Below are 26,429 nucleotides of genomic sequence, written 5' to 3' on the forward strand. Positions count from 1 at the left end.
CGTGAAAATGGGTGGCAAATCAAATATGTGAGGCAGAATATCTGCGTCGTAGATGTATGGCAAATTTGAATCACTGGCAGTAAGGTTGTTGGGTTGTGGTTTGGGTTTTTTTCCTGTCCCTGTAGTGCTGTGTCTTGGATGATAGTTTAATTGCGTGTAGCATGACTGATTTGACGCTGAGAGAGAATACCTGGCGAAGGAGTTTTGGTCTGCAGTAATTTCTTCCGTTACTCCAGTGCTGTTAGGATTTCCTTCCTCGCGCCTCACTGCTGAGGAAAACCGGTAATTACAAGTTTGTCTGAATTCATCCTGTACAAAGCTATTGAATGCCGTCTTTTCTTTTCTTCGCGGGAACCTCGTACCTAAACTCCGCTGTCGGCAGGTATCGCTAGCGTGATGCAAGAAGCGTAATCCTTGGGCCTTTTTCCGTTCCTCATACGGGAAGAAAAGTTTATGCTAGTGCAAAAATGATATGAAACTTCAGGGAAATAGTTTTTTTTTACCAAAATGGAAGCTCCATCTTCTTAGCGTGATGTGTTAGTCATGACATTGGGTTGGGACACATACAGTGAGGTAATCCTTATTTCAACCGCAAGGTTGAAACTAGTAAGACCAGTCCGGAGAAACAGAACGAACATGATGGAGGTAGGACAAAAACGACCTGGCAGTGTGCCCAGGTGGCCAAGAAGGCCAATCGCATCCTGGCCTGTATCAGAAGTAGCGTGGCCAGCAGGAGCAGGGAAGCGATCGTCCCCCTGTACTCGGCACTGGTGAGGCCGCACCTCGAGTGCTGCGTTCAGTTTTGGGCCCCTCACTCCAGGAAAGACATTGAGGTGCTGGAGCGTGTCCAGAGAAGGGCAACGAAGCTGGTGAGGGGCCTGGAGCACAAGTCCTGTGGGGAGCGGCTGAGGGAGCGGGGGTTGTTTAGTCTGGAGAAAGGAGGCTGAGGGGAGACCTTATCGCTCTCTACAACTACCTGAAAGGAGGCTGTAGCGAGGTGGGGGGCGGTCTCTTCTCCCAAGTAACAAGTGACAGGACAAGAGGAAACAGCCTCAAATTGCACCAGGGGAGGTTTAGATCGGATATTAGGAAAAAATTTCTTGACCGAACGGGTTGTCAGGCACTGGAACAGGCTGCCCAGGGAAGTGGTTGAGTCACCATCCCTGAAGGGTATTTAAAAGACGTGCCGATGCGGGCACTTAGGGACATGGTTGGCGGTGGACTCGGCAGCGCTAGGTTTACGGTTGCACACTCCATGGTGGTTGAGGGCCTTTCGCACCTAATCGCGTCTATGATTCTATCCTCAACAGCTTTGTTGCGAACCGCGGGCCCCTGCGCATCAGCGCGGGAGCGCCATCTTGTGGGCAGGCAGCCATTAGCCGCGGGCGAGCTTGGTCCCGTCCCTCCCCGCTTCTCCTCGAGAGGGGTCCCGGGCACCCGGGCCAATCAGGACGGCCGACGCTGCGGAGCGCGCGGCCCCGGCCCGGTCGGCGGGGCGGCCGGTGCCGCGGTGCCTCAGGCCCCTCCGGCCCGTCAGGTCCCTCAGGCCCCTCCGGCTTCCTCAGGCTCCTCAGGGCCCCTCAGGCCCCTCAGGCTCCTCAGGCCCCTCAGGCCCGGGGTGCCGGCTGCCTCCGCCGACGGCCGCGGGAGTTTTGTCTGTGCACAGTGAGCTCGGGGTGCGGCTAATGAGTTAACACTCGCGCCCTGCAGAGGGGCCAGGGTCAGCGCAGCTTTGGTGGTAGCAACAGCTTCGTGTGCTGAGGGTGCCTGGAGGACCGCCTGTCCCCACAGCGCTGGCTGGCGGTGGTTCGGTCTGCTTTCCGGTGGTGTGCGGCCTCGAGGGGCAGCAAATCCTCAGCCAGGGCCCGCCACGTTCCGACGTCTTGATTACGTGGTGTGTGTGTGGCTGTGAAGACGCACATTGCAACCCTAACATCCTTCTCGCTGTAAGCGGTGCGTCACTGGCCATCGGTAGCTGTCGGGCAGCCTGTTCTTCATCGCAGTGTACGCTTCCGCAGGAGGCCCGGCTGACGGCAAAATCTGATGCTAGTTGGCGGACAAGCTAAAATGAATGCACCCAACAGTGTGTCACCACAGGAAGAAACGCAGCTGTGCATCAGTGGTCGAGAATGCAGTGATCCAGCGATGCCTTTGAAATGCTCTACATCTGTGTTGGATTGTGAGTTTTGTGTGGGCTTTTTTTTGTTTGTTGTTTGTTTGTTTGTTTTAAACAAGTAATTTATTCTCTCTGTTTCTCACCTTAGACTTCAAAATTGGACTGAACTCTCCGTACTGCTTGGTGGTTAAATGAGGTACAGCTTGGCACAGTTGCAAAGCAAATGTGGAAGTGTCTGCAATGCATGGGAGTGAAGGAGATGACACTTGGGGGAGGCAAGTCTGTGGGACGGTGAATTTGCTGCTCTTCTGCTGCTGATGGGGAGGGAGGGCAGGGAGGAGCTGGCTGCTGTTGGATGGGGGAACCTTCTCAGGCCAGCACTGCATGCATGCTCTGACTGTCTCCCCGGGTAGCAACGTGATGGCTGGGTTTCTGGCGCGCCGCACAGGCAGAGCAAGCAGTAGGATTGTGGCCTTTTGCAGCCTCTTGAGGGTAGTGGTACCATCTGAGAGCAACAACCCGAGGAGGCAGCCGACTTCTGCTGACGTCCCCGTTCTCTGTTTGACCAAAGGCATTGCTCAGCCTGGTGAGATTTCTTCCTCCCTCTTTCTTTTTCCTTTTTTTTCCCCAGTAGATGGTTAAGTGATCTAGACTGAAGTAATAGCAACGATCGTTAGCAAGAGGTCAGAAAGAGAATTTCTGTGCAAAAGCAAAAAGAAACTTTCAGCAGGATTCCATTTTCAGTATGCTCTGCAGCACGTTTAATAATGTAATTCCCCAGTGTATCTGAATGTTTCAATATCCCTGTGAAGGAGGAGAGTCACTGGCTCATGCAAAATTGCTCTGAAGTATATCATTAATTTTGGTACACTGAAAATTCAGCAGGGCTACCCTGAGTTATAATGTTGGGCCTTTTATTTAACGCAAATGAGAAACCTTTTTCTTCCATGCATGCAGATTTTAGGTAAGGTGGTGACTCTTGTTTTAGTGAAGATAAACTTCTTGCCTTTTGGAGCATATGCGCACACCTGACGTTATGTCCAGAATAGCAAAAGATTTTATTGGCACCGTGTGAGGTCCCAGGAGAAGCCTAAACATGGAGAGAATACAGATTTTAAAAGAAATTGCTCATTGCCTTGTCTGTGAGCAAAACGCGCGTTTGCAGGACCTGGGCAGATGGCTTTTATATTTTGAGAACCTGCCAGGTTTTTGCTTGGAAAGTGAAGAGTTTGGGATTTTTTTCTCGACCTTTCATATTTATCTCTGTTCCCTTTTTCACGCTTGTGAGGCACCTCTGATATTATGAGGGAATACTAATTTCTTTTTCACGAGCTGCTTTGTGCCCTTCGCACGGTATTGAACCGTGTCCAGTCCAAGATCCACTGTATGTGAGCATTTGTCCTCTGAGTAACTTAGGCAGCTGCAAGAATTTTTAGTTGGTGCTCCCTGCAATCAGCTGTGTAAGCGTCAGTACACCAAACTACGGAAAATACGTGGATACAGCACGGGATCGCGTTACATTCAAGATGCGGGCATAGCTCACGCAGGCGTGACCAGAACAGTCTAAAGCCGGCTCAGCCATCTTCTTGTAAGAGCAAAACTGGGAAATCCAAAATCCAGGCAAGCAGCTTGGTTCGTACATGGAATATTCACCTCTGCTGCTGTCTTCTTGTTGCACCTCTGTTGCCACGGGTGTCTGAATTAGCAAATTTTGAGGTAGCTCAGGCATATCTTGCAGACAACATGCTTGGTCTTTGTCAGAAACTTGCAGAAGCACAGCTCAGGGCTTTCCAGGTTGTGGTATACATGGCAGCATTGCTATGGGGGACCGGTGGTAGCCAGCCCGGTGCAGAGCCCCGTTGCAGGAGGTGCCCCAGCTTCCCCCGTTTCTTGGCAGACTGACTAAGTCTTGCTGGTGCGTTTAATGGTATTGGCGTGCCCAGCCCTCTCTTCTGACCGTGTGACCTTTTAATGCAGTGCTACAGTTTATCCCATATTCTCTTAAGCCACCATCTCCCAGGGCTTTGGAGAGCTCAGTCTGTGGTGGGATCGCGCCACCGTGAGGAAGCAGTGGCAACATCTCTCTCCTGTCCTGGGAACACCATGGCTGAGTCGAAGAGGATCAATTCAAGTGGTACATCCTCTGTTGAGCAGTGCGTGTGCTGAGCACTTGCTCTACCTGGCCCAGCCATTTCTGTCCCTCCTTGCTCTGGAGGGAGGGTGAGGTGAACCAGCCCCTTGCCCTGCGCTGCATTTCCGTCCCCACGAAGCCCATGGTATCGCTCTCAAACTGGGAGGACTCGGTCACCGCCATCAGGTCAGAACGGAGATCGCGTTGTAAGAACTTTGCTGAAACCAAGCGATGTTAGGTGAGGGCTACAAGCTGCTGCTATGAAACCAAGTCTGCAATTTGCCATTGCTTTCTGCTTTTGTGGTATTTGTAGCGCTGCAGACGAGGCGGGAGCTTCGCTCTGTTTATTCTGTGGTAGCTGTGAGTAGCCGTGCAAGCTGCAAGGCAGTGAGTGGGTAGCGTAGCTCTCCATTCACGAAGCCCGACTTCATTGCAAAGAGGCCTACTAAAGAAAAACAGACTGACTAAATTAGACTCTTTCAGTGTGGACTAGGAAAAGTGGGAGTATATTTTGATGTCAAAGAAGAATGAAATGTTTCCCTGTGAAATTGCTGTCTACAGAGAAAGATGGTGGTGATCAGGGCACTAGGTGAATCGACAGCAGTAGTGATGTCGGAGTGCAGTGAAAAGTGTGGCGATAGCTCGTTACTGTTCGTTATAGCTCGTTACAATGCTTCTGTTAATGTCAGCAGCCTAGAACATTAGCAGGCATTGAAAAACTGATTAATAGAAAAGAACTTTTCTTCCAAGGCAATGTACCTGACCTGCAGTGCAAGACAGTCTACTGGGAGATAATAGCTGGAAGCTGTGTGCTGTAGGCAGATGAAAAAGGGGCAGTGAACCATGATGGAGGGAAAATTGCCTTTCCTTCAGGAGTTACTAGTTGAAGGAACTCTTTTGAAGCAAACACGTTTTAAGCAAATATGCAGTAAGGCACCTGAAAGTAAAAGCAGATTTCCTTTTTATTTACCTTCTCAGACAACGTGTTTCTGGTGGAGCCTGCAGAAGTTATTACCACTGGTGAAATTAATAGAGCTGCTGTCCTCATCTGTGTATCTATGTAAGTCTTCTTTCATGTGAAACAGGTGTTTTTCTCTAAAATCCGGTGCTTGAAGGCATGATCACTGTCCTCCCATCTGGGAAGCATGCGAGAAAACTTTTTTGTTGAAATCCCGTTGCTGATCTCAGCAAAATGCCAAGCTTCTGCTAACAGTGGAAATGAAACAGCAAACCAGGGTGGCCCGTCAGATGGGCTTTTGGAACTGACAGGCCCTGAACACGTACCTCCTCTTTGGACCTGTTGTGGACTGATGAAGAAGCCGTAAGAAAACGAAGAACAGGTATCCGTTGCCTGCCCTGCCTCTTGGGGAAACTCTCTGCAGGTCTCTCAAGGTCTTTCCTCATTTACAGAATGGAGATGGGATTCCCTCCATCTCATAGCTCTTCCGTCAGCTCAGGGATGCGCTAGGTGAAACACAATGCATCTGGGGACTGCCCAAGGCAATTTTCCTCAGGATGTCAGCAAGGACTGAATCGGAGTCTGAAGGTTTGAAACTATGGGACTGAGCAAAAGTTTGGCGCCCTTAGGTTCTTACATTGTTGTCCAAAACTTTGCTGTGCCTACAGCTGATCCTGATGCTGCCGTCCATAGGAGATGTTTCTAAAGAGCTACTAAATGCCGTTATCTCCACCCAGAAGTCTGTGGAAATATTGGTGGTAGGTTTGCAGCAGCCAAAGAAGTAATTCTGTCAAAGGCGTGAGTGTTCTTGATTTTTAATTGCATAATCTAAAGCAATTACAGTGTCCCTGGAAACCCTGTTTGACAGCATCCTTTCCTTTGTGGGCCGCCTACCCCATTTTCAACAGGAAAGGAGGCAGTAGGTAGGTGCGGGTTCCTCTCCCGGTGTTTTGTTAGTCTGTCTGTCTCGTGCTGTCAGGACAACTTGGAGAACGTAACTGATACTGCAGCATCTGTTGGTATCGGCAGAGGGCCTGAGACTTGTCTAAAACCGGGAGCGATCTCACTATGTTCAGTGACTTTTGATTTGTATGCCAGTGGTACTTTCTGCATACGTGTTGCTTCATTCTTCGAAACGTCAAGAGAAAATGAAGTATTTGACTGCAAAGCCCTCGAATGATCTTGAAAACCATGAGCAAAAGGCAGACAGGCTGAGAAAAGTTGTGGATTGATTAATTTTTCCAAAGAGGGCCTTGACGTCTGTCTGTGAAATACTAATTTATAGTGAAGCCTGACTTCCTTTTCCTCAGATGCTGTTAACTGTGTAGCGACGGGTTCACATGACTTCTGTCGAGGGGTATTAATGAGTCAAAAGAGCCAAAAGAATCCAAGTCAAGGCTGGAAGCAGAGAGGTTCCTTTGGGAGGCCATACCAGCAGAGTGGGAATGCCTGAGTGCTGCCAAAACCACTCCCAAAACACACCGTTAAACCACCCAGATTGCACCCTTCAGGACAAAATAGACTGTGTTTACAGAAGACCTCCAAAGCTGATGAACAGAGGTGGGTTGCTGGTTGCTAGCAGCCTGCCCCCAAACCGTCAGTCAGGTCAGGGAGCATGTCTTGCGGGAGGGAGGACGGAGACAGCGATGGAAGCAAACTCTTTTTCTAGGTCGCACAGCAAATGGGTGGCAGGACTGTGACCTGAAGGCCAGGCTAAGGGAGCAGCGTGCTTCTGAGAAGGGAGAGTTGGTGTACAAGTACCGTCAAAGACGGCATGCAGCAAATTCTGGTGATTCAGGATTTATACTGGTTCTAGCTATCAGTCCGAAAATGTTCTGGTGAAAGATGGATGGAAGGTGTTTTTTAGGACAACTGGATGGCCTGGCCTACTTTGGGCTGTTTTGGAGAGTCAGAATACCATGACAGCAGATGATGTCTTCTCAAAAATCGAGCACAGAGCTTTGTCTCTTGTTGTGTAGTCCTAGCATTTTATTTGCAGAGATGCGTGCTTAGTGATACTAGCGTCACAGTCCGGGAAAAGAAATGTGTTAATGATTTTAATAGCATATGTAGAACTGAGTAGCCCAAAGCTCCTGTTGTTTGCACAAGAGTAAGTAGGGAGTTTGGTTTTGGCTTACGCAGGTGGAGGAGCAGTGTTGTCAAAGTGGGAGAATAATAGAGGTGGGTGATGGAATAGCTCAGCAGCACTAAATTATTCAGCAACGTTGATTCTGTTCTAGCAGCTTGGTAGCTGAAGGTGTTTGGAAAAATTACCATTCCCTGACAAAATCTGCCAGCATCGTATTTACCTGAGCAGAGAGCTTTGAAAAGATCGTTGTTATTTCATGGACTCCTTGCAGGTGGTTGGTTCCTGGTGGACTGGTTCTTTCCGTGTAACAGGGCAGCAGGGGAGGAGGAACACACCCTTCCTGCGGGAGCTTTTCATTTATAACCTTTACTGAAGGATCCTGACGTTTCATTGAATGTTGCCAAGTCAAAATTCCTGTGCTTAAAGCTGAATGTTATGATAAAAAAGCAATGATGGAGTTATACTCCATTGCAGCTTGATGGATGCATGCATTCGTTGACTGTATGAGGTAGAACTGATGGAGCAATTCAGGTTGGAGAGGACCTCTGGAGGTCTCTGGTCTAATCCCCCTCTCAGAGGAGGGCATCTGATTCAGGTTGCTCGAGGCCTTGGGCAGCTGAGTTCAAATATCTGCAAGGCTGAATACGCCACAGCCTCTCTGGGCCGCCCGTTCAGGTGTTTGACCACCTTTGTGGTGACCAGAGATCTGCTTTTCTCCAGCTGGGACGAGTCTGGCTCTGCCTTCTCCATACCTCCCCTGGAGGCAGCAGGCAAAAGTTCAACGTCACTCGAACGACCATCCCAATTAATAGGTCTTCTGCATTTGTGATTCATCTAGGTTTGCACCGTGAACTGGAATACCTTTGCTTCATTAACTTTGGATTTGTATCTTTGCTCATGTCTAAAGGGGAAAAAATAACAGTTTTCTGAGAATTTTGGCTGAAGATTCTGATCTTGTGAAACGAACAGTAAAATATTCCAAGTCTTAATCTTTAGGTGCATTTTTTTCCTACAGTCTGCCAAGTTCTGTTAGCTAAAGCATGGCCAAAATGTCACAGTACACATGAGAAAAGACAGTGGAGTAACCTTTGCCAGCTGCTGTGTAGGACACTGACTTTTGTACAGCTTGGAGAAAAAATGGAGTATCAGCTACCTGGGGCGGGGAAAAGGAGCACGTGATGGTTTAGGTGAGAGAGGGCTATGAAGAATCTCTCATTTCAGTTAAGAATTGTTTATAATCCTGGTTTACTCACTGGAGATACCATGGTCTCACCAGCAACTCTTTGGTATGGTTCCTGGCAACTGATAATTGAACTGCTTTAAAATTGGAGTGACTGCTCCTCTCAGCTGTGACGCAGAGCAGCCTGGGGTTTTCTCTGCACCAAGGAGCCGCTGCATGGGCAAGGGGGAATTGTTGAAACTGCTTCTCTTCCGCTTCCACTGGCAAACGGGGATGTCTTTTTAAAGCACGGTGTAAAAGGTGATTGCTACAATAGCTGGGGAAGGCACCGCTGCAGTTCATGATTTTGCTGGCTGTGGGTGCCTTGCAAGCTACCGTCGCAACACCAGCACTAATGGTCGCGTTAGGATGAAAGCGGCTCTGGTTGGCGGGAAGCTGTTTGGTCCTTTCTGCTTCTAGCAGCGCTCCTAAAGAGAGGTAAATTTAGTTCTTTCATTAGCTTTGTCTTGGTCATGTAGGTTCATCACCTTAAACCGAGTCGTGTTTGAGCCAGAAAGAAATGGGCTGCTGTCTTCAAGGGCTTGGCTGGTTGCTTTTCGGGACCTACACAAGGTCCTTGCAGTAGCTCGTGCCATGGGGCTCTTAGACTAAATGTAGAGTTTCACTTCCTCTGGCTGAGCAGGACACACGGTTGAGCATCTTTGAGACGTGGCAATTCATCTTCTCATTCCGTCTGCGCTACAGAGCTAGCTGTGCTGGAGCATTAATCCACCTGACGTCCAGCAGCATAAAAGAAAAAAATGTCTGTGAGAGAGACTGCCTCAGCAGTGACACCAAAGACATGAGTGCGCGACCACAGCCGTGAAGCACCAAGGTTTGGCAAATCCACACCCAGAAGCTCCACCTTCTTTCTGCTTGGTCCCGGTACTAACTGATTTGAAACAACAGTTCCTTCTTTCTTTGAGCAGTCCAGTCCTTGCCTTCTTTGTCCTTCATACATTTTGAAACCGAGTTTTCACAAAGTGTGAAAAACAAGTTCTAGTTGAAATGAAAGCAATTGGAATGTCTTTTGAAGTCGGGGCTTTTTTCCCCCCAAATGACGTTTTCTATTGGAAGTCATTTGTCGCGCGTCAAACAAATCCTCATGAAACAATTGCGAACTCACTTTCTTTTTCTTAGGAAGGACTGATGTTGTCATCAAGGTCTGGGAATTGCCATTAGCACATGAATGCCACAGCTTGAGTGTGAAATACACATGTTGTATCATTTTTACATTTCACAGCTCTAAACACACTCGTGTGCTTGGGTGTCCGTTCATTCCCTGAGCAGCATGCTGTGTGTTGCCTGTAGCTTACGCCTGTCTGTAATGTGGTTTTACTGGTTATTAGATTTCTAAGATCCTGTCAGAAATTTGCCCCTCCTTTTTTTTTTCTTTTCTAAATAGTGAACAGTGTGTCTTAATATTTGGATGTGTAGCTGCTCTGACAGAGTTTCAGGTATCTGGTAGCTAGTGAGTGGGACTAAAGTGGATTTGTTTAACCTGAGAGAGTCAGTGAAGAAAAAGAGATTCTAAGAGAGATGACTGTTGTCTTTTTGTGAAATGTTATTTGGTTTTGCAAGTGGAACTGATGAATAAACGGTCAAGACTCTTTCATGCCTTACCATGTGGTTGCCAGAATAAGTAATTCTCTTAGAGGAGGAAGTATTCATGCACAGTTCTGGCATTTCAGAAGACTAGCGTCGTTCCCCGGGCTTCAGTGAAAATCTCTGAAATACACTTGTCTGGGTGATCCCTGCCGCTTTTTAGCGGACAGCTTGAAAACGGCAAGTTTGCAAAACTGCTCTTCTGTGATCGGATGCAAAGTATCTCCTGGTGTCTTCCCCACTTCCCTGTAGTTTGCAAGGTGAAGCCTCAGGACCGGTCCGGAATGCCTCAGGAGAGGTATATCATTATGTCAGGAGTGCATGCCAGGGAAAAGAGGTGACTAGCAGAATGCCACTTTACGAGGACAGTTTGTGCAGGCACACAGGCTGCTAGGGCAGAAAGGAGATGGTTGCTGGGTTGAGACTTGAAATGGCTGTAGCCCAACTTTGCCAATGTGGCCCACAACCGGGTATCTATTCCCCATCCACGTGCTGAGGAAGGTTTCAGTTTTTTTTCTAATCTCCTTCTTAGGAGCCACCAGAAGGACGCTTGCTGTTTCAGCAATGGAAGGCACTTGGAGTGGCACAGACAGACAGAAGAGGAGAACTTCCACCTTGGAACTCCCAGCAGCGTGCGAGAGCGAACAGAATGAAAAATTGGTTGGACGTCCAGTGCTGTGCAGGTATGCTGCCATGTTTTATCCCACTGCTGTCCACTCAAGTGCTAGCTTCTGGGACACAGAGATTTATCCACGAGGAGCAATCACCCTTTCGCCAGCTGTTGCAGGTAAGGTCTTGCAGGCCAGTGCTTGGCTGATACCAACCTGAGGCCAACACTGTCTGTGTAATGTAGAGATGGAGAGTCACGCACGCTCTTGCTAGTCGTTGGAGGTGCCTCTCTCTTCTTTTTTCTACTCCCTCTTGGAAGTAGAAGAGAGAGGGAACCTTGCTTCTTCATAGCTAATCGTGTGACTAATGGCATCACTCCTACTAATTGTTTCCCAAACTGGTCTGGGAGGGGGAGAAAATTGGAAGTTGTGTAAAATAGTGAAGTTCAAAGCAATACATGTCATTCTGGTGTTCTTGAACTGCCCATGCTACAATGTGCGAAACAACCTGCATTCAGGAGGCCCGTTTCTTTAAATTTGACACTTTTCTGGATTTGCAGTATCTAAAGCGGGTGGGCTGCCTATTTCCTGAATGTCATCTCTCTTGCCTCCTGCTGTTTCTGCATAGATCCATGGAGTCTGTCTAGGTTTCTGCCACACAGATGTGTTGCACTGCAGGTTTGAATGACAGGTTCGTCCTCTCCTGGAAAATCTTAACGGACAGGTTCTAATAATACTTTCACAGCTGAGAGTAACTAGAATCCAATTAAGTAAGTGAGAAAAGAAAAGCAGTCATTTACCGCCCTGCCAGAGGTAAACGAATTTTTTTGGAGAGGTTGTGTGCCTGAGCAACGTGACATTAGGCACTAGCCCGTCAGGTACATAGAAACTGCTCGGCACAGTGGTAGCCAGCATAAGCTCTGCTTGGGCAAAACTTTACCTGACCTCCACAGGCACTTAAATAATGTTCCCTGGGACCTGTTCTGTTGCATCGTTCAGAATGGAGGGATTCCTCCAGTTCCTGCTAGCTTGGCAAAACAAAGCTTCCGGCCTCAACATGCCACCAGACAGAGAACAATCCTTTCTCTTAAAAGCAAGTTGTCAGTGGTGTAGATTCACTGTGCCAGGCACAGAAGGAGTGTTCTTCGAAAACAGGGTCACCAGTCACTTTCCACCCAGTGCTGAATCACTCATGAGGTTTAGAGAATTGAGGTGACGCTTTAGCTGCTTTACATCATTTGTGCAGACCTCCTTCCTTCCTTCTTTCTCCCTTCCTTCCTTCTTTCTCCCTTCCTTCCTTCTTTCCTTCCTTCTCCCTTCTTCCTTCTTCCTTCCTTCCTTCTTTCTTCCTTTGCTCCTTCCCTCCTTCCTTCCTTCCCTCCTTCCTTCCTTCTTTCTCCCGTCCTTCTTTCTCCCTTCCTTCTTTCTCCCTTCCTTCCTTCCCTCCTTCCTTCCTTCTCTCCCTCCCTCCCTCCCTCCCTCCTTCGTCCTTTTCTCCTTCCCTTTCTTCCCCCCCTCATTTCCTCTTTCTCTTCCCCTCTCTCTTCTCCCTCTCTTTCCCCCTTCTTTCTGTCCCTGTTGAGATGCTTCCTTGACACCCAGTGGTATTGTGTTCTCCGAACACCAGAGCAAAAGGCAGGAAGAATTTCTTCACCAAAAGGCTTATGGAGCACTGGAACAGGCTGCCCAGGGAAGAGGTTGAGTCACCATCCCAGGAGGTATTTAAAAGACGTGTAGATGTGGCACTTGGGGACGTGGTTTTGTGGTGGACTTGGCGGTGTTAGGTTTGTGGTTGGACTCGATAGCCTTAGAGGCCTTTTCCAACCTGAATGATTCTATGAGTCTATGGTTCTAAGCTCTCTGCAAATTGACTTTCCAAATTTGTGAAGAATCAGGTAGGAAAGGGAAATGCACAGTTGCAAAAGAGTGGCCTCATCTTACAGAGATTTAAACCTGACAGAGACAAGTAGTAGAACCGAGTATTACAGGGCTCTGTAAATAACATACCTATTGGAAATGCCAACCTCCGTAGACAGACGCATCCCATCCTGCTTGTTAACAGGAGGTGGCTGGGGAGGACAACCCACGGTCAGCCAGTCCGACTGCTAGAGGCACGAGAGATCCTCGTCCCCGAGGATGCTCAGGTAAGTAAGTCCCTGATCCAAGGAGATGGATGATTGGGGGTTTTTTTAACCTTTTCCCTCCCCTAAGATCCGGAACCCTTCTAGGGATCCTGCCCTTAGGAATGACAACAACCCGTGCACAGGGACAGGCCAGGTGACGGTTTCGGTGCCATCCTCGGCACTGAAGGGGGTCAGTGCAGCGAAAGAGCTGAGACAGCATTCAGACCGACCCTCCCGTTGATGGAGAACCAGAGATACCAGGGCTCATCCACCAAAGCAGCGGAGCTTTGCTTTAGAAGTTTCAGTTTGTACTGAATATGAACTGAACTACCTACTCAGCCAGCAGTGGTTGAGATTAGGTATTTAAAGGCTGAAGAAAGTGGGGTTGTTCAGACTCCTGTGATGTGCCCAGGGATTCCTCCCTCGGAGATATGCCTGAGAAGATGGTAAAGGAGAGATAGGGAAACTCTCCTATTGCTTACCCCCAGCCCTTCTCTCCCACCCCAGTTTCAAGCTGTAGTTCACTTGATTGCGTCCCAGTAATTGTCCTACAGCAAACCCAAGGAGGCAGACAACACCCTGCCGTGGGCCTGGCTGGAGTGCTTTACAGCTCCCTGCAAGCTGCAGGCGAAGCGGCTTTGGGCGTGCAGCAAGAGGAAGAACAGGTGGACCTGCCCTTGCTCACGTGGCCCAGTCAGTGGCCCACAGCAGCACAGGGGGGATGACGGCAGCTCCATGCCAGGATAGGTTTGCTCCACATTTTTGATGGGTTTGCCTGAAATTTTGCTTGTGCACCTCTTTTCCCATTATCTGTCCATTCTCAACATTGTTTTGGAATGGGATGAGAGCAATAGAAGGTTTTGATGTGGTCAGTGAGTGCACAGTGTTGGTGTATCGGAAGATACAGCTAATACTGGAAAGGAAAGTTGAAGAACTTTAAGTATGATTTTTTTTCTTTTTAAACACGCCACATAAATTTAGGATTTGTATAATTCATACACATTTTCAGTTATTCAAGCAGTTCCGTAGTTTGAACAATCAGGAAAGGGCTTTCATTTGGTCAGAAATGAAGGTGTTAACGACTGAAGCTTGCTAGCATAGTACCCTTCAAATTCTTAAGGCTTCATACGGTTAGGACAAGTTTTCAACAAAACGGTGTAAGACGGAAGGAGAAGACAAGTATAGCTGCACACCTGGCACCGTGGGAACCATTTGTAAATTTGCAGATTTACTTTATTCAGAGGCCTAGATGCTGTGATTTTGTATAGGTCCTTCTCATTTTAGAAACGTTCTCAGGATTGAGAAACCGTCCTCGTAAACATGCAGATGAAACAACTGTTGGAAAAACAAATTGCAGAGAGAACTCATTCCTGCGTTTAGCATTCCCCTACCGCTAGATAGCAACAAGGGGACCCACTTTTCTGGGCAAGCATTGCAGAGAAATTGTGCAGCCCTGCAAACAGAACCAAAGTGTCTTTGTGCCCATCACGCCCAATCCAATGGGGCTGTAGAGAGGAAAAGCTCTTGACTTTAAAAGCAAGTGGGCAAAAACTTTGTGCAGAGACTGGCCTGAAATGTCTGGGTGTGTTTGCCTCTCCCATTGACGTAGACGAGAAGTGTTGGGAATAGCAAATATGGGCTGTCACCTCACGAGATTTTCACAGCCAGACCCACGTGGCCGACTTACACAGCACCCTTCACTCTCTAGGCAGTCAACCTTGAACAGAAAATGCTCTTCTGAAATAAAAAAGAAGTGCTTGGACTAATGACTATAAATTATTATGAAAGCCAGAGGCAGGAACAGATGATGGGACAGCACGGCCCATGCGGTGATCGATCCTGGGCTCCCCAGAGTCGTGAGCAGGGCGCCTGCGGCCCTTCTACCGTACTCTGGAGGGACAGCAACTACAGCTTCTTCCTGCGTATGTAGGCTCAGGCTCCATTGCTAGCTCTTTTGAGGACCACCGGTGCAACAGTTGGCCAGGAGCACCAGCTACCAGAAGCACGGCAATCTTGGTAAGCGGAGAGGGACCCGGCACTGTGGGCGAGTGCCAGCGGGAGTGGATGGGGCTGGAGCGCAATGCCCCTTCAGGCTTCTCCCCGCCGGCGGGGGGCACGACCCAGCAGGCCGGGAGACTCTCACCCAGGGCTGGCCACTAACCACCCAGGTCCCCTCTGCAAATCCCGGCATTGCACGGGGAAAGGCAGCCAGCTGGGGGACACGTCACCCAGCCGCGGGCAGTCCACGCCGACTGTTCCCGCCAGGCTCCCCCTTGCAGGAGACCTCTGCAAGGCGTCAGGAGTGGGGACGAGACACACAGTCATGGGCGTGTGTTGCAGGTGACCAGCCAGGGCAACAGGGAAATGTAGAAGATGAAACAAGAAACGCTATTTTCTTTTTCTCCAGATGCTGTGCACCTGTGGGCGTGGAAGGCCGAGCGGTGGCCTGTGACATCAGCGGGCGATGCACTGTGACCTCGTGTCCCTTTGCTGCTTGTCTCCGGGCACCAGCAGAGCCTGGGCCAGTCTGGCTCGTGCCTGGGCTCCTGCCGAGCGTGCCTGCGAGGTCTGGAGGGTCGAGCAAGGTTTCTCCTGGTGCTGGGTGGTGCTTTGGTGGCTGCCATCGGCAGCTCTCAGTGCCCATCCCAGAACCATGCCCTGTGTTTCCCCAGCCCTGCCTGGTTCAGGCAGCTGGGCACCGCGGGGTGCGCTTGCAGCAGCGGAGGTGAGCTGTGCGCGGAAACGTGTCCCCCCTCCCCGAGCAGCCGTGGGGCGGGGGTGATGGGGCTTGGGGAGCCAGGAGGGTGTCCTTCTCGAGGGGCCTGGGCATTTCTTCCTCCCCTCCCCTCCCCGGGACAGCGAGTGACCGTGGCCTCTCTCCATTTTGCAGCGCACGACAGCCGCCGCTGCAGCGCCAGCAAGAGGGAGCAGCTCCTTGTCCTCAGCGCTTCCCAGCTCACCTCAGCATGCAGAGAGCATGGCCACCGAGAGCGAGTGGAGCTGCCCCATCTGCTGCGACGATCAAGACGACATCGCCTACATGTCGCCTTGCCTCCACCAGTTTTGCTTAGGCTGTGCACTGCGCTGGGTACAGCAGAAGCCAAACTGCCCCCTGTGCAGGTCGGGGACGACGGCCATCTTGTTCTCAGTGCGGTCGGAGGATGATTTTTTGACATTGGATGTCCCAAGCCTCAGAGAGCCAATGGCTGAAGACCACCAGGATGAGCAGGGGCCTGCGGGGCTGGTGCCCTGGGCTCAAGTGGGCAGCTTCCCTCCTGCGGTCTGGGCGGACTTTTTCAAGAGCCACCCCAATAACATCAGGCCCCTGCTGCCCTGGGTGCGACATGAGCTCGGGGTGCTCTATGAGGAGCAGTGGTGGGAGGTGGCTGCCGCGGAGGGGATCATTGTGGCCCACCTGTGCCTCTGGGGTCTGGATGAGGAGGTGTTGGTGCAGAAGCTGCAGAACTGCCTGTCACAACACACGCGGACATTCGTCCCCCGGCTCATCACCGCCGCCGTTCGCCTGTGCGGCTGGGCGGTCCGCCAGCACCTGGGCCAGCAGGACCCCCGCGCTGCCGGCGGGGAGGACAACGGCCCTGCAGCCAGCCCCAGCTCCACGGCCTCCCCGGGGTGGACTCCCGCTCCCCACCCGGCCTCCTCCAGCAGCGCTGCAGGCCCCGACGTGGAAGAGGAAGCCAGCACGTCAGAGGCCACCCTCCGCGGGGGTCCCGACAGCCGCCCATCTGCGCCCGTCCTTGCAGAGCAAGATCAGCCCCAGGAGGAGCCGGGGGAGGCGGCGGCGGCAAGTCCCTCTGCCCAGGGCTGCAGCCCCTCCGCTCCTGGCCGGGGCAGGGACCGCTTGCCCAGGGGGCCCTGGCGCCCCCCGAAGAGGAAGGCCTCCGGCCCCTGGGACTCTGCCCAGCCCTGCAAGAGGCCACCCCGCCGGCGGCACTAGCAGGGCTCTGTCAACCCTTGATTCAAGGAAAAGGAAATAAATTCCTGTTTCCCTGACACAGTCTCCGGGTGCTGCTTTCTCCCCCTTCTCCTGGTGCCTTTCCCGGCGTCCCCGTGCCCCACCACGGCTGCCGCCAGCCAGCTGGGGGGCACAGCCATGGGTGCCCGGAGCCCCAGGGCCAGTGTTGGTGGTGCCTCCTCCTGCAGGAAATCCTGCTGCAGCCACGCACCGGCGGCACAACAGATGCTGAGGGCAGAGCGGGCAGGAGGGGAAGCTGGTTTCGTCACAGGTCCGATGGGGACCTAACTGGGCATTACCCGCGGTCCCTGCTGGCATCCCCTGGTGCCCCCACCCGGTCCCAGTGCCATGAAGGGCATCCTGAGCTCTGCCCGGCTGGAAGGAGCATCCTCGGAGCCCTGGACCCCGCTGTGGGGTGTTGCTGTGGGGACAGCAAGGAGCGGTCCCCCCCAACCCAGGTGTGCCTGAGGGGCTTGGCAGGGGCTTCCTCTCCCAGCTGGGCGCAGCAGGCTGCCACACCTACGGCCGGCCGGAGCACTCCCGCCGGCGGCAGGAGGGGTGTGCAGACGGGGTGGGGGGCTGACAAAGCTCTTCTCCTGGGACAGCTCGCCATCATGAAGTGGTGCTAAAGCGATGCCAAAGGTCTTGTTGGGAAAAAGATTCTTGTGCCTCATTTTGCAAGCTGAGCTTCCTGTCCCCTTTGAAATCCATTCAGTGTGATCCTTTGTCAACATCTCTGCCTTTCCGTGATGGCAGTTCACCAGTCCTTTCAAAGCAGCTTTGCTTGAGAGAGAAAAGGTCTGGCTTGCCATTCGTTGTTGCACTGCAGTCCGTAGGAAATCACTTGCTTCGGTCCTTACCCACCTTACTGTCAGAAAATTGCAGATGAAAGACCAAAACTTTGCCAGCTGTGAAAATGGCCCAAAGAGAAGGCAGTTATGGGCAAAATAATGAGAATTATTATTGTGTTGGCACATCTGGTACCAGGCGGGTGAAAAATAGGACCCTAAAAGATCTGAAAATAGCTCAGCTGACAATCAGGGAGGGGAAGGTGCAAAGAAAGGAAGAGATAGAAACATCAAAGGAAGGAAAGGACTATGTACAGAAGTCAAAAGTAGCATAAAAAAGAGCAAATGGATAAAACAATGAAAAAATAAATTTAGTCTGATATTAAAAAAAAATTTAAAAAAAATCGACTGAGCTTGAGTTCTGTTATTGTCAATAAAAGGAGTTGGGATGAGCTATAACCTTGCCACCTCCAGCACTCCTCTCTGCATCCCACAGAGCATGACAAAGCAGGAACCTCTCCAAGGTGGGTAGAGGTTTGTCCTGCTGGAGATGTCTGTGCCGGTGCCCGGGGGTTCGTGTATGTGCGTGCAGAGCTCGGTTTCAGTCGTCTTTGGAAGCAGTGAAGAAGCCGGGTGTGGAAGGCAGCGACCGGCCAAGGAACAGGCTGAATAATCCCATGAGTTCCCCTGTTTCGAAGGCTTCTCGTGTTCAACAGCTGCTGACAGCACCAGTTCTTCAGTGCTCGCATCTGGCGTGCTAGTGTCTTGGAGGAGGCAGTGTCACAGCCGTGTTCCTGGCCACAGATAGCCGGTGGATTTTGTGATGGTGTAATTGTGGAGAACTTTCACAAGAAGGTGCAGAGAGCTGACCTTTCTACTGCTGGTTTCCGCAGCTGCTTGTTACATGGTGGTAGGAATCACAGCAGCATGCTCCTTTGTAGATGTCTGATTGCTTCTCTCCCCGAAAAAACTGCATTTTGAACACTGCTATATAACAGACAGTCCTTCCTCCTTTGGCTGTGCCTTGGCATTCCGAGGAGCCCAGCTACATTCACAGGAGGCGTGAGAACACAGACACGTAGACAGAACGTGCCTGTTCCTAGATCTCATCCCAGCACAGGCGGTGCAGAGAAGCACTTCCCAAGGTGAACCGGTGTTTACCCCCTGGGAAATGCTTTGTCAGCTTCCTGCCTGTCTCGCTGAGGCGCTTTGGTTTCAGAGAGGGGTGACCTGAAATCAGGAGGCAGGGATTGGTTCTGACAGAGGAAGGACTTTCTTAACGACGTCCTCTGTTTGCACATGAACCCATCCTCACCCTCCCTCGGTGCCCTGAACTGCGCGGGAAACGACCTCTTGGTGTGTTTTGGGGAGTGCAGGAATGACTAGTCTCAGCATAGGCAAGGCTTGTGAGTCAGAGCTTCTTCCACGGCGCTCTCGATTCTGCTTGGCCAGCTGAGGAACGGATGGATGCTCCGGCTTCAACGTCTCTGTGTTGCACCCAAAAATTACAGACCAGACAGGGAATCTCAAATCACCCCGATCCTGAGGACGCTCCTTCAGTTTCTCCCATCTGGTCACAGCCAGCGTCTCCTCTCTAGAGCAGCCGTCACAACAGAGGCACAAACTCGGAAAGCACTGGCATCACCAGGCGGCGGCATAAGTCACCACCCTCTATTTCTGGGCGGCACTGTTTCCATACTCTTAATTCCTTCCCGAGACCCCCTCCAGCTTCCCGGCAGGTGCCTTTGCCAAGCCATCGCTGCCGCAGTCGCCATCAGATGCACAGTGGAAAAAAAACAAGAACGGGAAGCACTGTGCTCCATCCCACAGCTCTGGTTTCCCAGATAAACATCAAAGCTTGCTGGAAAAACAGTGAGCAAAGACTTTTCCAGGATAAAATGCAAAATTATGCGTTTCATAAGCATTGTACTTTGGGTAAGAGGGGAGTGGGAGAAGCAGAAAGTTCTGGCAACAGCGAAATATTCCAACGAATATTAAGCTGTGAATACTATTTAACTGTACAAAGTCAAAATTAAATATTTTTTTTTAGTATAAAATGTCTCATCCACCTAAAATGAATCTTTTAATAAGATTTCTCTTATAAACAGTGTTGACGCTAGGGCGGTACACTCCCGCTAGGCCGCCACTAACATTTCAGAAGATCAGGATCTAGGGAAATGGTTTCTGCACACCCGTTGCTTTTCTCTTGGTTGCACAGCAGAGGGAAGCGTGAGGCCCATGGTGTGATGCACGTGCCCTTCCCTCATCCTTGAGAAACCACAAAAGAGATCAGTTTATTAAGGACGGAACATCCTTCCACCGTACCATGTAGAGCCCGTGAAAATGGGTGGCAAAATCAAATATGTGAGGCAGAATATCTGCGTCGTAGATGTATGGCAAATTTGAATCACTGGCAGTAAGGTTGTTGGGTTGTGGTTTGGGTTTTTTTCCTGTCCCTGTAGTGCTGTGTCTTGGATGATAGTTTAATTGCGTGTAGCATGACTGATTTGACGCTGAGAGAGAATACCTGGCGAAGGAGTTTTGGTCTGCAGTAATTTCTTCCGTTACTCCAGTGCTGTTAGGATTTCCTCGCGCCTCACTGCTGAGGAAACCGGTAATTACAAGTTTGTCTGAATTCATCTGTACAAAGCTATTGAATGCCGTCTTTTCTTCGCGGGGAAACCTCGTACCTAAACTCCGCTGTCGGCAGGTATCGCTAGCGTGATGCAAGAAGCGTAATCCTTGGGCCTTTTTCCGTTCCTCATACGGGAAGAAAAGTTTATGCTAGTGCAAAAATGATATGAAACTTCAGGGAAATAGTTTTTTTTACCAAAATGGAAGCTCCATCTTCTTAGCGTGATGTGTTAGTCATGACATTGGTTGGGACACATACAGTGAGGTAATCCTTATTCAAACCGCAAGGTTGAAACTAGCAAGACCAGTCCGGAGAAACAGAACGAACATGATGGAGGTAGGACAAAAACGACCTGGCAGTGTGCCCAGGTGGCCAAGAAGGCCAATCGCATCCTGGCCTGTATCAGAAGTAGCGTGGCCAGCAGGAGCAGGGAAGCGATCGTCCCCCTGTACTCGGCACTGGTGAGGCCGCACCTCGAGTGCTGCGTTCAGTTTTGGGCCCCCTCACTCCAGGAAAGACATTGAGGTGCTGGAGCGTGTCCAGAGAAGGGCAACGAAGCTGGTGAGGGGCCTGGAGCACAAGTCCTGTGGGGAGCGGCTGAGGGAGCGGGGGTTGTTTAGTCTGGAGAAAAGGAGGCTGAGGGGAGACCCTTATCGCTCTCTACAACTACCTGAAAGGAGGCTGTAGCGAGGTGGGGGGCGGTCTCTTCTCCCAAGTAACAAGTGACAGGACAAGAGGAGGAAACAGCCTCAAATTGCACCAGGGGAGGTTTAGATCGGATATTAGGAAAAATTTCTTGACCCGAACGGGTTGTCAGGCACTGGAACAGGCTGCCCAGGGAAGTGGTTGAGTCACCATCCCTGAAGGTATTTAAAAGACGTGCCGATGCGGCACTTAGGGACATGGTTTGGCGGTGGACTCGGCAGCGCTAGGTTTACGGTTGCACTCCATGGTGTTGAGGGCCTTTCGCAACCTAATCGCGTCTATGATTCTATCCTCACAGCTTTGTTCGACCGCGGGCCCCTGCGCCTCAGCGCGGGAGCGCCATCTTGTGGGCAGGCAGCCATTAGCCGCGGGCGAGCTGGTCCCGTCCCTCCCCGCTTCTCCTCGAGAGGGGGTCCCGGGCACCCGGGCCAATCAGGACGGCCGACGCTGCGGAGCGCGCGGGCCCCGGCCCGGTCGGCGGGGCGGCCGGTGCCGCGGTGCCTCAGGCCCCTCCGGCCCGTCAGGTCCCTCAGGCCCCTCCGGCTCCTCAGGCTCCTCAGGCCCCTCAGGCCCCTCAGGCTCCTCAGGCCCCTCAGGCCCGGGGTGCCGGCTGCCTCCGCCGACGGCCGCGGGAGTTTTGTCTGTGCACAGTGAGCTCGGGGTGCGGCTAATGAGTTAACACTCGCGCCCTGCAGAGGGGCCAGGGTCAAGCGCAGCTTTGGTGGTAGCAACAGCTTCGTGTGCTGAGGGTGCCTGGAGGACCGCCTGTCCCCACAGCGCTGGCTGGCGGTGGTTCGGTCTGCTTTCCGGTGGTGTGCGGCCTCGAGGGCAGCAAATCCTCAGCCAGGGCCCGCCACGTTCCGACGTCTTGATAACGTGGTGTGTGTTGTTGCTGTGAAGACGCACATTGCAACCCTACATCCTTCTCGCTGTAAGCGGTGCCGTCCACTGGCCATCGGTAGCTGTCGGGCAGCCTGTTCTTCATCGCAGTGTACGCTTCCGCAGGAGGCCCGGCTGACGGCAAAATCTGATGCTAGTTGGCGGACAAGCTAAAATGAATGCACCCAACAGTGTGTCACCACAGGAAGAAACGCAGCTGTGCATCAGTGGTCGAGAATGCAGTGATCCAGCGATTGCCTTTGAAATGCTCTACATCTGTGTTGATGTGAGTTTTGTGTGGGCTTTTTTTTGTTTGTTTGTTTGTTTGTTTGTTTTTAAACAAGTAATTTATTCTCTCTGTTTCTCACCTTAGACTTCAAAATTGGACTGAACATCTCCGTACTGCGTGGTGTTAATGAGGTACAGCTTGGCACAGTTGCAAAGCAAATGTGGGAAGTGTCTGCATGCATGGGAGTGAAGGAGATGACACTTGGGGGAGGCAAGTCTGTGGGACGGTGAATTTGCTGCTTCTGCTGCTGATGGGGAGGTGAGGGCAGGGAGGAGCTGCTGCTGTTGGATGGGGGAACCTTCTCAGGCCAGCACTGCATGCATGCTCTGACTGTCTCCCGGTAGCAACGTGATGGCTGGGTTTCTGGCGCGCCAGCACAGGCAGAGCAAGCAGTAGGATTGTGGCCTTTTGCAGCCTCTTGAGGGTAGTGGTACCATCTGAGAGCAACAACCCGAGGAGGCAGCCGACTTCTGCTGACGTCCCCGTTCTCTGTTGACCAAAGGCATTGCTCAGCCTGGTGAGATTTCTTCCTCCCTCTTTCTTTTTCCTTTTTTTTCCCCAGTAGATGGTTAAGTGATCTAGACTGAAGTAATAGCAACGATCGTTAGCAAGAGTCAGAAAGAGAATTTCTGTGCAAAGCAAAAGAAACTTTCAGCAGGATTCCATTTTCAGTATGCTCTGCAGCACGTTTAATAATGTAATTCCCCAGTGTATCTGAATGTTTCAATATCCCTGTGAAGGAGGAGAGTCACTGGCTCATGCAAAATTGCTCTGAAGTATATCATTAATTTTGGTACACTGAAAATTCAGCAGGGCTACCCTGAGTTATAATGTTGGGCCTTTTATTTAACGCAAATGAGAAACCTTTTTCTTCCATGCATGCAGATTTTAGGTAAGGTGGTGACTCTTGTTTTAGTGAAGATAAACTTCTTGCCTTTTGGAGCATATGCGCACACCTGACGTTATGTCCAGAATAGCAAAAGATTTTATTGGCACCGTGTGAGGTCCCAGGAGAAGCCTAAACATGGAGAGAATACAGATTTTTAAAAGAAATTGCTCATTGCCTTGTCTGTGAGCAAAACGCGCGTTTGCAGGACCTGGGCAGATGGCTTTTATATTTTGAGAACCTGCCAGGTTTTTGCTTGGAAAGTGAAGAGTTTGGGATTTTTTCTCGACCTTTCATATTTATCTCTGTTCCCTTTTTCACGCTTGTGAGGCACCTCTGATATTATGAGGGAATACTAATTTCTTTTTCACGAGCTGCTTTGTGCCCTTCGCACGGTATTGAACCGTGTCCAGTCCAAGATCCACTGTATGTGAGCATTTGTCCTCTGAGTAACTTAGGCAGCTGCAAGAATTTTTAGTTGGTGCTCCCTGCAATCAGCTGTGTAAGCGTCAGTACACCAAAACTACGGAAAATACGTGGATACAGCACGGGATCGCGTTACATTCAAGATGCGGGCATAGCTCACGCAGGCGTGACCAGAACAGTCTAAAGCCGGCTCAGCCATCTTCTTGTAAGAGCAAAACTGGGAAATCCAAAATCCAGGCAAGCAGCTTGGTTCGTACATGGAATATTCACCTCTGCTGCTGTCTTCTTGTTGCACCTCTGTTGCCACGGGTGTCTGAATTAGCAAATTTTGAGGTAGCTCAGGCATATCTTGCCAGACAACATGCTTGGTCTTTGTCAGAAACTTGCAGAAGCACAGCTCAGGGCTTTCCAGGTTGTGGTATACATGGCAGCATTGCTATGGGGGACCGGTGGTAGCCAGCCCGGTGCAGAGCCCCGTTGCAGGAGGTGCCCCAGCTTCCCCCGTTTCTTGGCAGACTGACTAAGTCTTGCTGGTGCGTTTAATGGTATTGGCGTGCCCAGCCCTCTCTTCTGACCGTGTGACCTTTTAATGCAGTGCTACAGTTTATCCCATATTCTCTTAAGCCACCATCTCCCAGGGCTTTGGAGAGCTCAGTCTGTGGTGGGATCGCGCCACCGTGAGGAAGCAGTGGGCAACATCTCTCTCCTGTCCTGGGAACACCATGGCTGAGTCGAAGAGGATCAATTCAAGTGGTACATCCTCTGTTGAGCAGTGCGTGTGCTGAGCACTTGCTCTACCTGGCCCAGCCATTTCTGTCCCTCCTTGCTCTGGAGGGAGGGTGAGGTGAACCAGCCCCTTGCCCTGCGCTGCATTTCCGTCCCCACTGAAGCCCATGGTATCGCTCTCAAACCTGGGAGGACTCGGTCACCGCCATCAGGTCAGAACGGAGATCGCGTTGTAAGAACTTTGCTGAAACCAAGCGATGTTAGGTGAGGGCTACAAGCTGCTGCTATGAAACCAAGTCTGCAATTTGCCATTGCTTTCTGCTTTTGTGGTATTTGTAGCGCTGCAGACGAGGCGGGAGAGCTTCGCTCTGTTTATTCTGTGGTAGCTGTGAGTAGCCGTGCAAGCTGCAAGGCAGTGAGTGGGTAGCGTAGCTCTCCATTCACGAAGCCCGACTTCATTGCAAAGAGGCCTACTAAAGAAAAACAGACTGACTAAATTAGACTCTTTCAGTGTGGACTAGGAAAAGTGGGAGTATATTTTGATGTCAAAGAAGAATGAAATGTTTCCCTGTGAAATTGCTGTCTACAGAGAAAGATGGTGGTGATCAGGGCACTAGGTGAATCGACAGCAGTAGTGATGTCGGAGTGCAGTGAAAGTGTGGCGATAGCTCGTTACTGTTCGTTATAGCTCGTTACAATGCTTCTGTTAATGTCAGCAGCCTAGAACATTAGCAGGCATTGAAAAACTGATTAATAGAAAAGAACTTTTCTTCCAAGGCAATGTACCTGACCTGCAGTGCAAGACAGTCTACTGGGAGATAATAGCTGGAAGCTGTGTGCTGTAGGCAGATGAAAAAGGGGCAGTGAACCATGATGGAGGGAAAATTGCCTTTCCTTCAGGAGTTACTAGTTGAAGGAACTCTTTTGAAGCAAACACGTTTTAAGCAAATATGCAGTAAGGCACCTGAAAGTAAAAGCAGATTTCCTTTTTATTTACCTTCTCAGACAACGTGTTTCTGGTGGAGCCTGCAGAAGTTATTACCACTGGTGAAATTAATAGAGCTGCTGTCCTCATCTGTGTATCTATGTAAGTCTTCTTTCATGTGAAAACAGGTGTTTTTCTCTAAAATCCGGTGCTTGAAGGCATGATCACTGTCCTCCCATCTGGGAAGCATGCGAGAAACTTTTTTGTTGAAATCCCGTTGCTGATCTCAGCAAAATGCCAAGCTTCTGCTAACAGTGGAAATGAAACAGCAAACCAGGGTGGCCCGTCAGATGGGCTTTTGGAACTGACAGGCCCTGAACACGTACCTCCTCTTTGGACCTGTTGTGGACTGATGAAGAAGCCGTAAGAAAACGAAGAACAGGTATCCGTTGCCTGCCCTGCCTCTTGGGGAAACTCTCTGCAGGTCTCTCAAGGTCTTTCCTCATTTACAGAATGGAGATGGGATTCCCTCCATCTCATAGCTCTTCCGTCAGCTCAGGGATGCGCTAGGTGAAACACAATGCATCTGGGGACTGCCCAAGGCAATTTTCCTCAGGATGTCAGCAAGGACTGAATCGGAGTCTGAAGGTTTGAAACTATGGGACTGAGCAAAAGTTTGGCGCCCTTAGGTTCTTACATTGTTGTCCAAAACTTTGCTGTGCCTACAGCTGATCCTGATGCTGCCGTCCATAGGAGATGTTTCTAAAGAGCTACTAAATGCCGTTATCTCCACCCAGAAGTCTGTGGAAATATTGGTGGTAGGTTTGCAGCAGCCAAAGAAGTAATTCTGTCAAAGGCGTGAGTGTTCTTGATTTTTAATTGCATAATCTAAAGCAATTACAGTGTCCCTGGAAACCCTGTTTGACAGCATCCTTTCCTTTGTGGGCCGCCTACCCCATTTTCAACAGGAAAGGAGGCAGTAGGTAGGTGCGGGTTCCTCTCCCGGTGTTTTGTTAGTCTGTCTGTCTCGTGCTGTCAGGACAACTTGGAGAACGTAACTGATACTGCAGCATCTGTTGGTATCGGCAGAGGGCCTGAGACTTGTCTGAAACCGGGAGCGATCTCACTATGTTCAGTGACTTTTGATTTGTATGCCAGTGGTACTTTCTGCATACGTGTTGCTTCATTCTTCGAAACGTCAAGAGAAAATGAAGTATTTGACTGCAAAGCCCTCGAATGATCTTGAAAACCATGAGCAAAAGGCAGACAGGCTGAGAAAAGTTGTGGATTGATTAATTTTTCCAAAGAGGGCCTTGACGTCTGTCTGTGAAATACTAATTTATAGTGA

General features: G+C 50.6%; 1 protein-coding gene and 1 long non-coding RNA gene across 2 annotated transcripts; one reads left to right on the plus strand and one right to left on the minus strand.

The window, feature by feature from the left end:
- Positions 1–499: 499 nt before the first annotated feature.
- On the minus strand, positions 500–10,495 carry LOC115336402. The gene is made up of 3 exons (XR_003921754.1): positions 10,486–10,495; positions 7,659–7,673; positions 500–661 (listed from the first exon to the last, which is right to left on the minus strand). It is a non-coding gene; the product is annotated as an uncharacterized LOC115336402 (long non-coding RNA).
- Positions 10,496–15,375: 4,880 nt separating this feature from the next.
- LOC115336696 lies at positions 15,376–17,451 on the plus strand. Its single transcript, XM_030004099.1, has 3 exons — positions 15,376–15,574; positions 15,740–16,651; positions 17,011–17,451. Exons 1-3 carry the CDS (start codon positions 15,503–15,505, stop codon positions 17,449–17,451), a joined length of 1,425 nt encoding a protein of 474 aa, XP_029859959.1. The 5' UTR covers positions 15,376–15,502.
- The last annotated feature ends 8,978 nt before the right edge of the window (positions 17,452–26,429 follow it).

This window comes from Aquila chrysaetos, chromosome Z, assembly GCF_900496995.4.
Source record: "Aquila chrysaetos chrysaetos chromosome Z, bAquChr1.4, whole genome shotgun sequence".
Lineage (NCBI taxonomy): Eukaryota > Metazoa > Chordata > Aves > Accipitriformes > Accipitridae > Aquila > Aquila chrysaetos.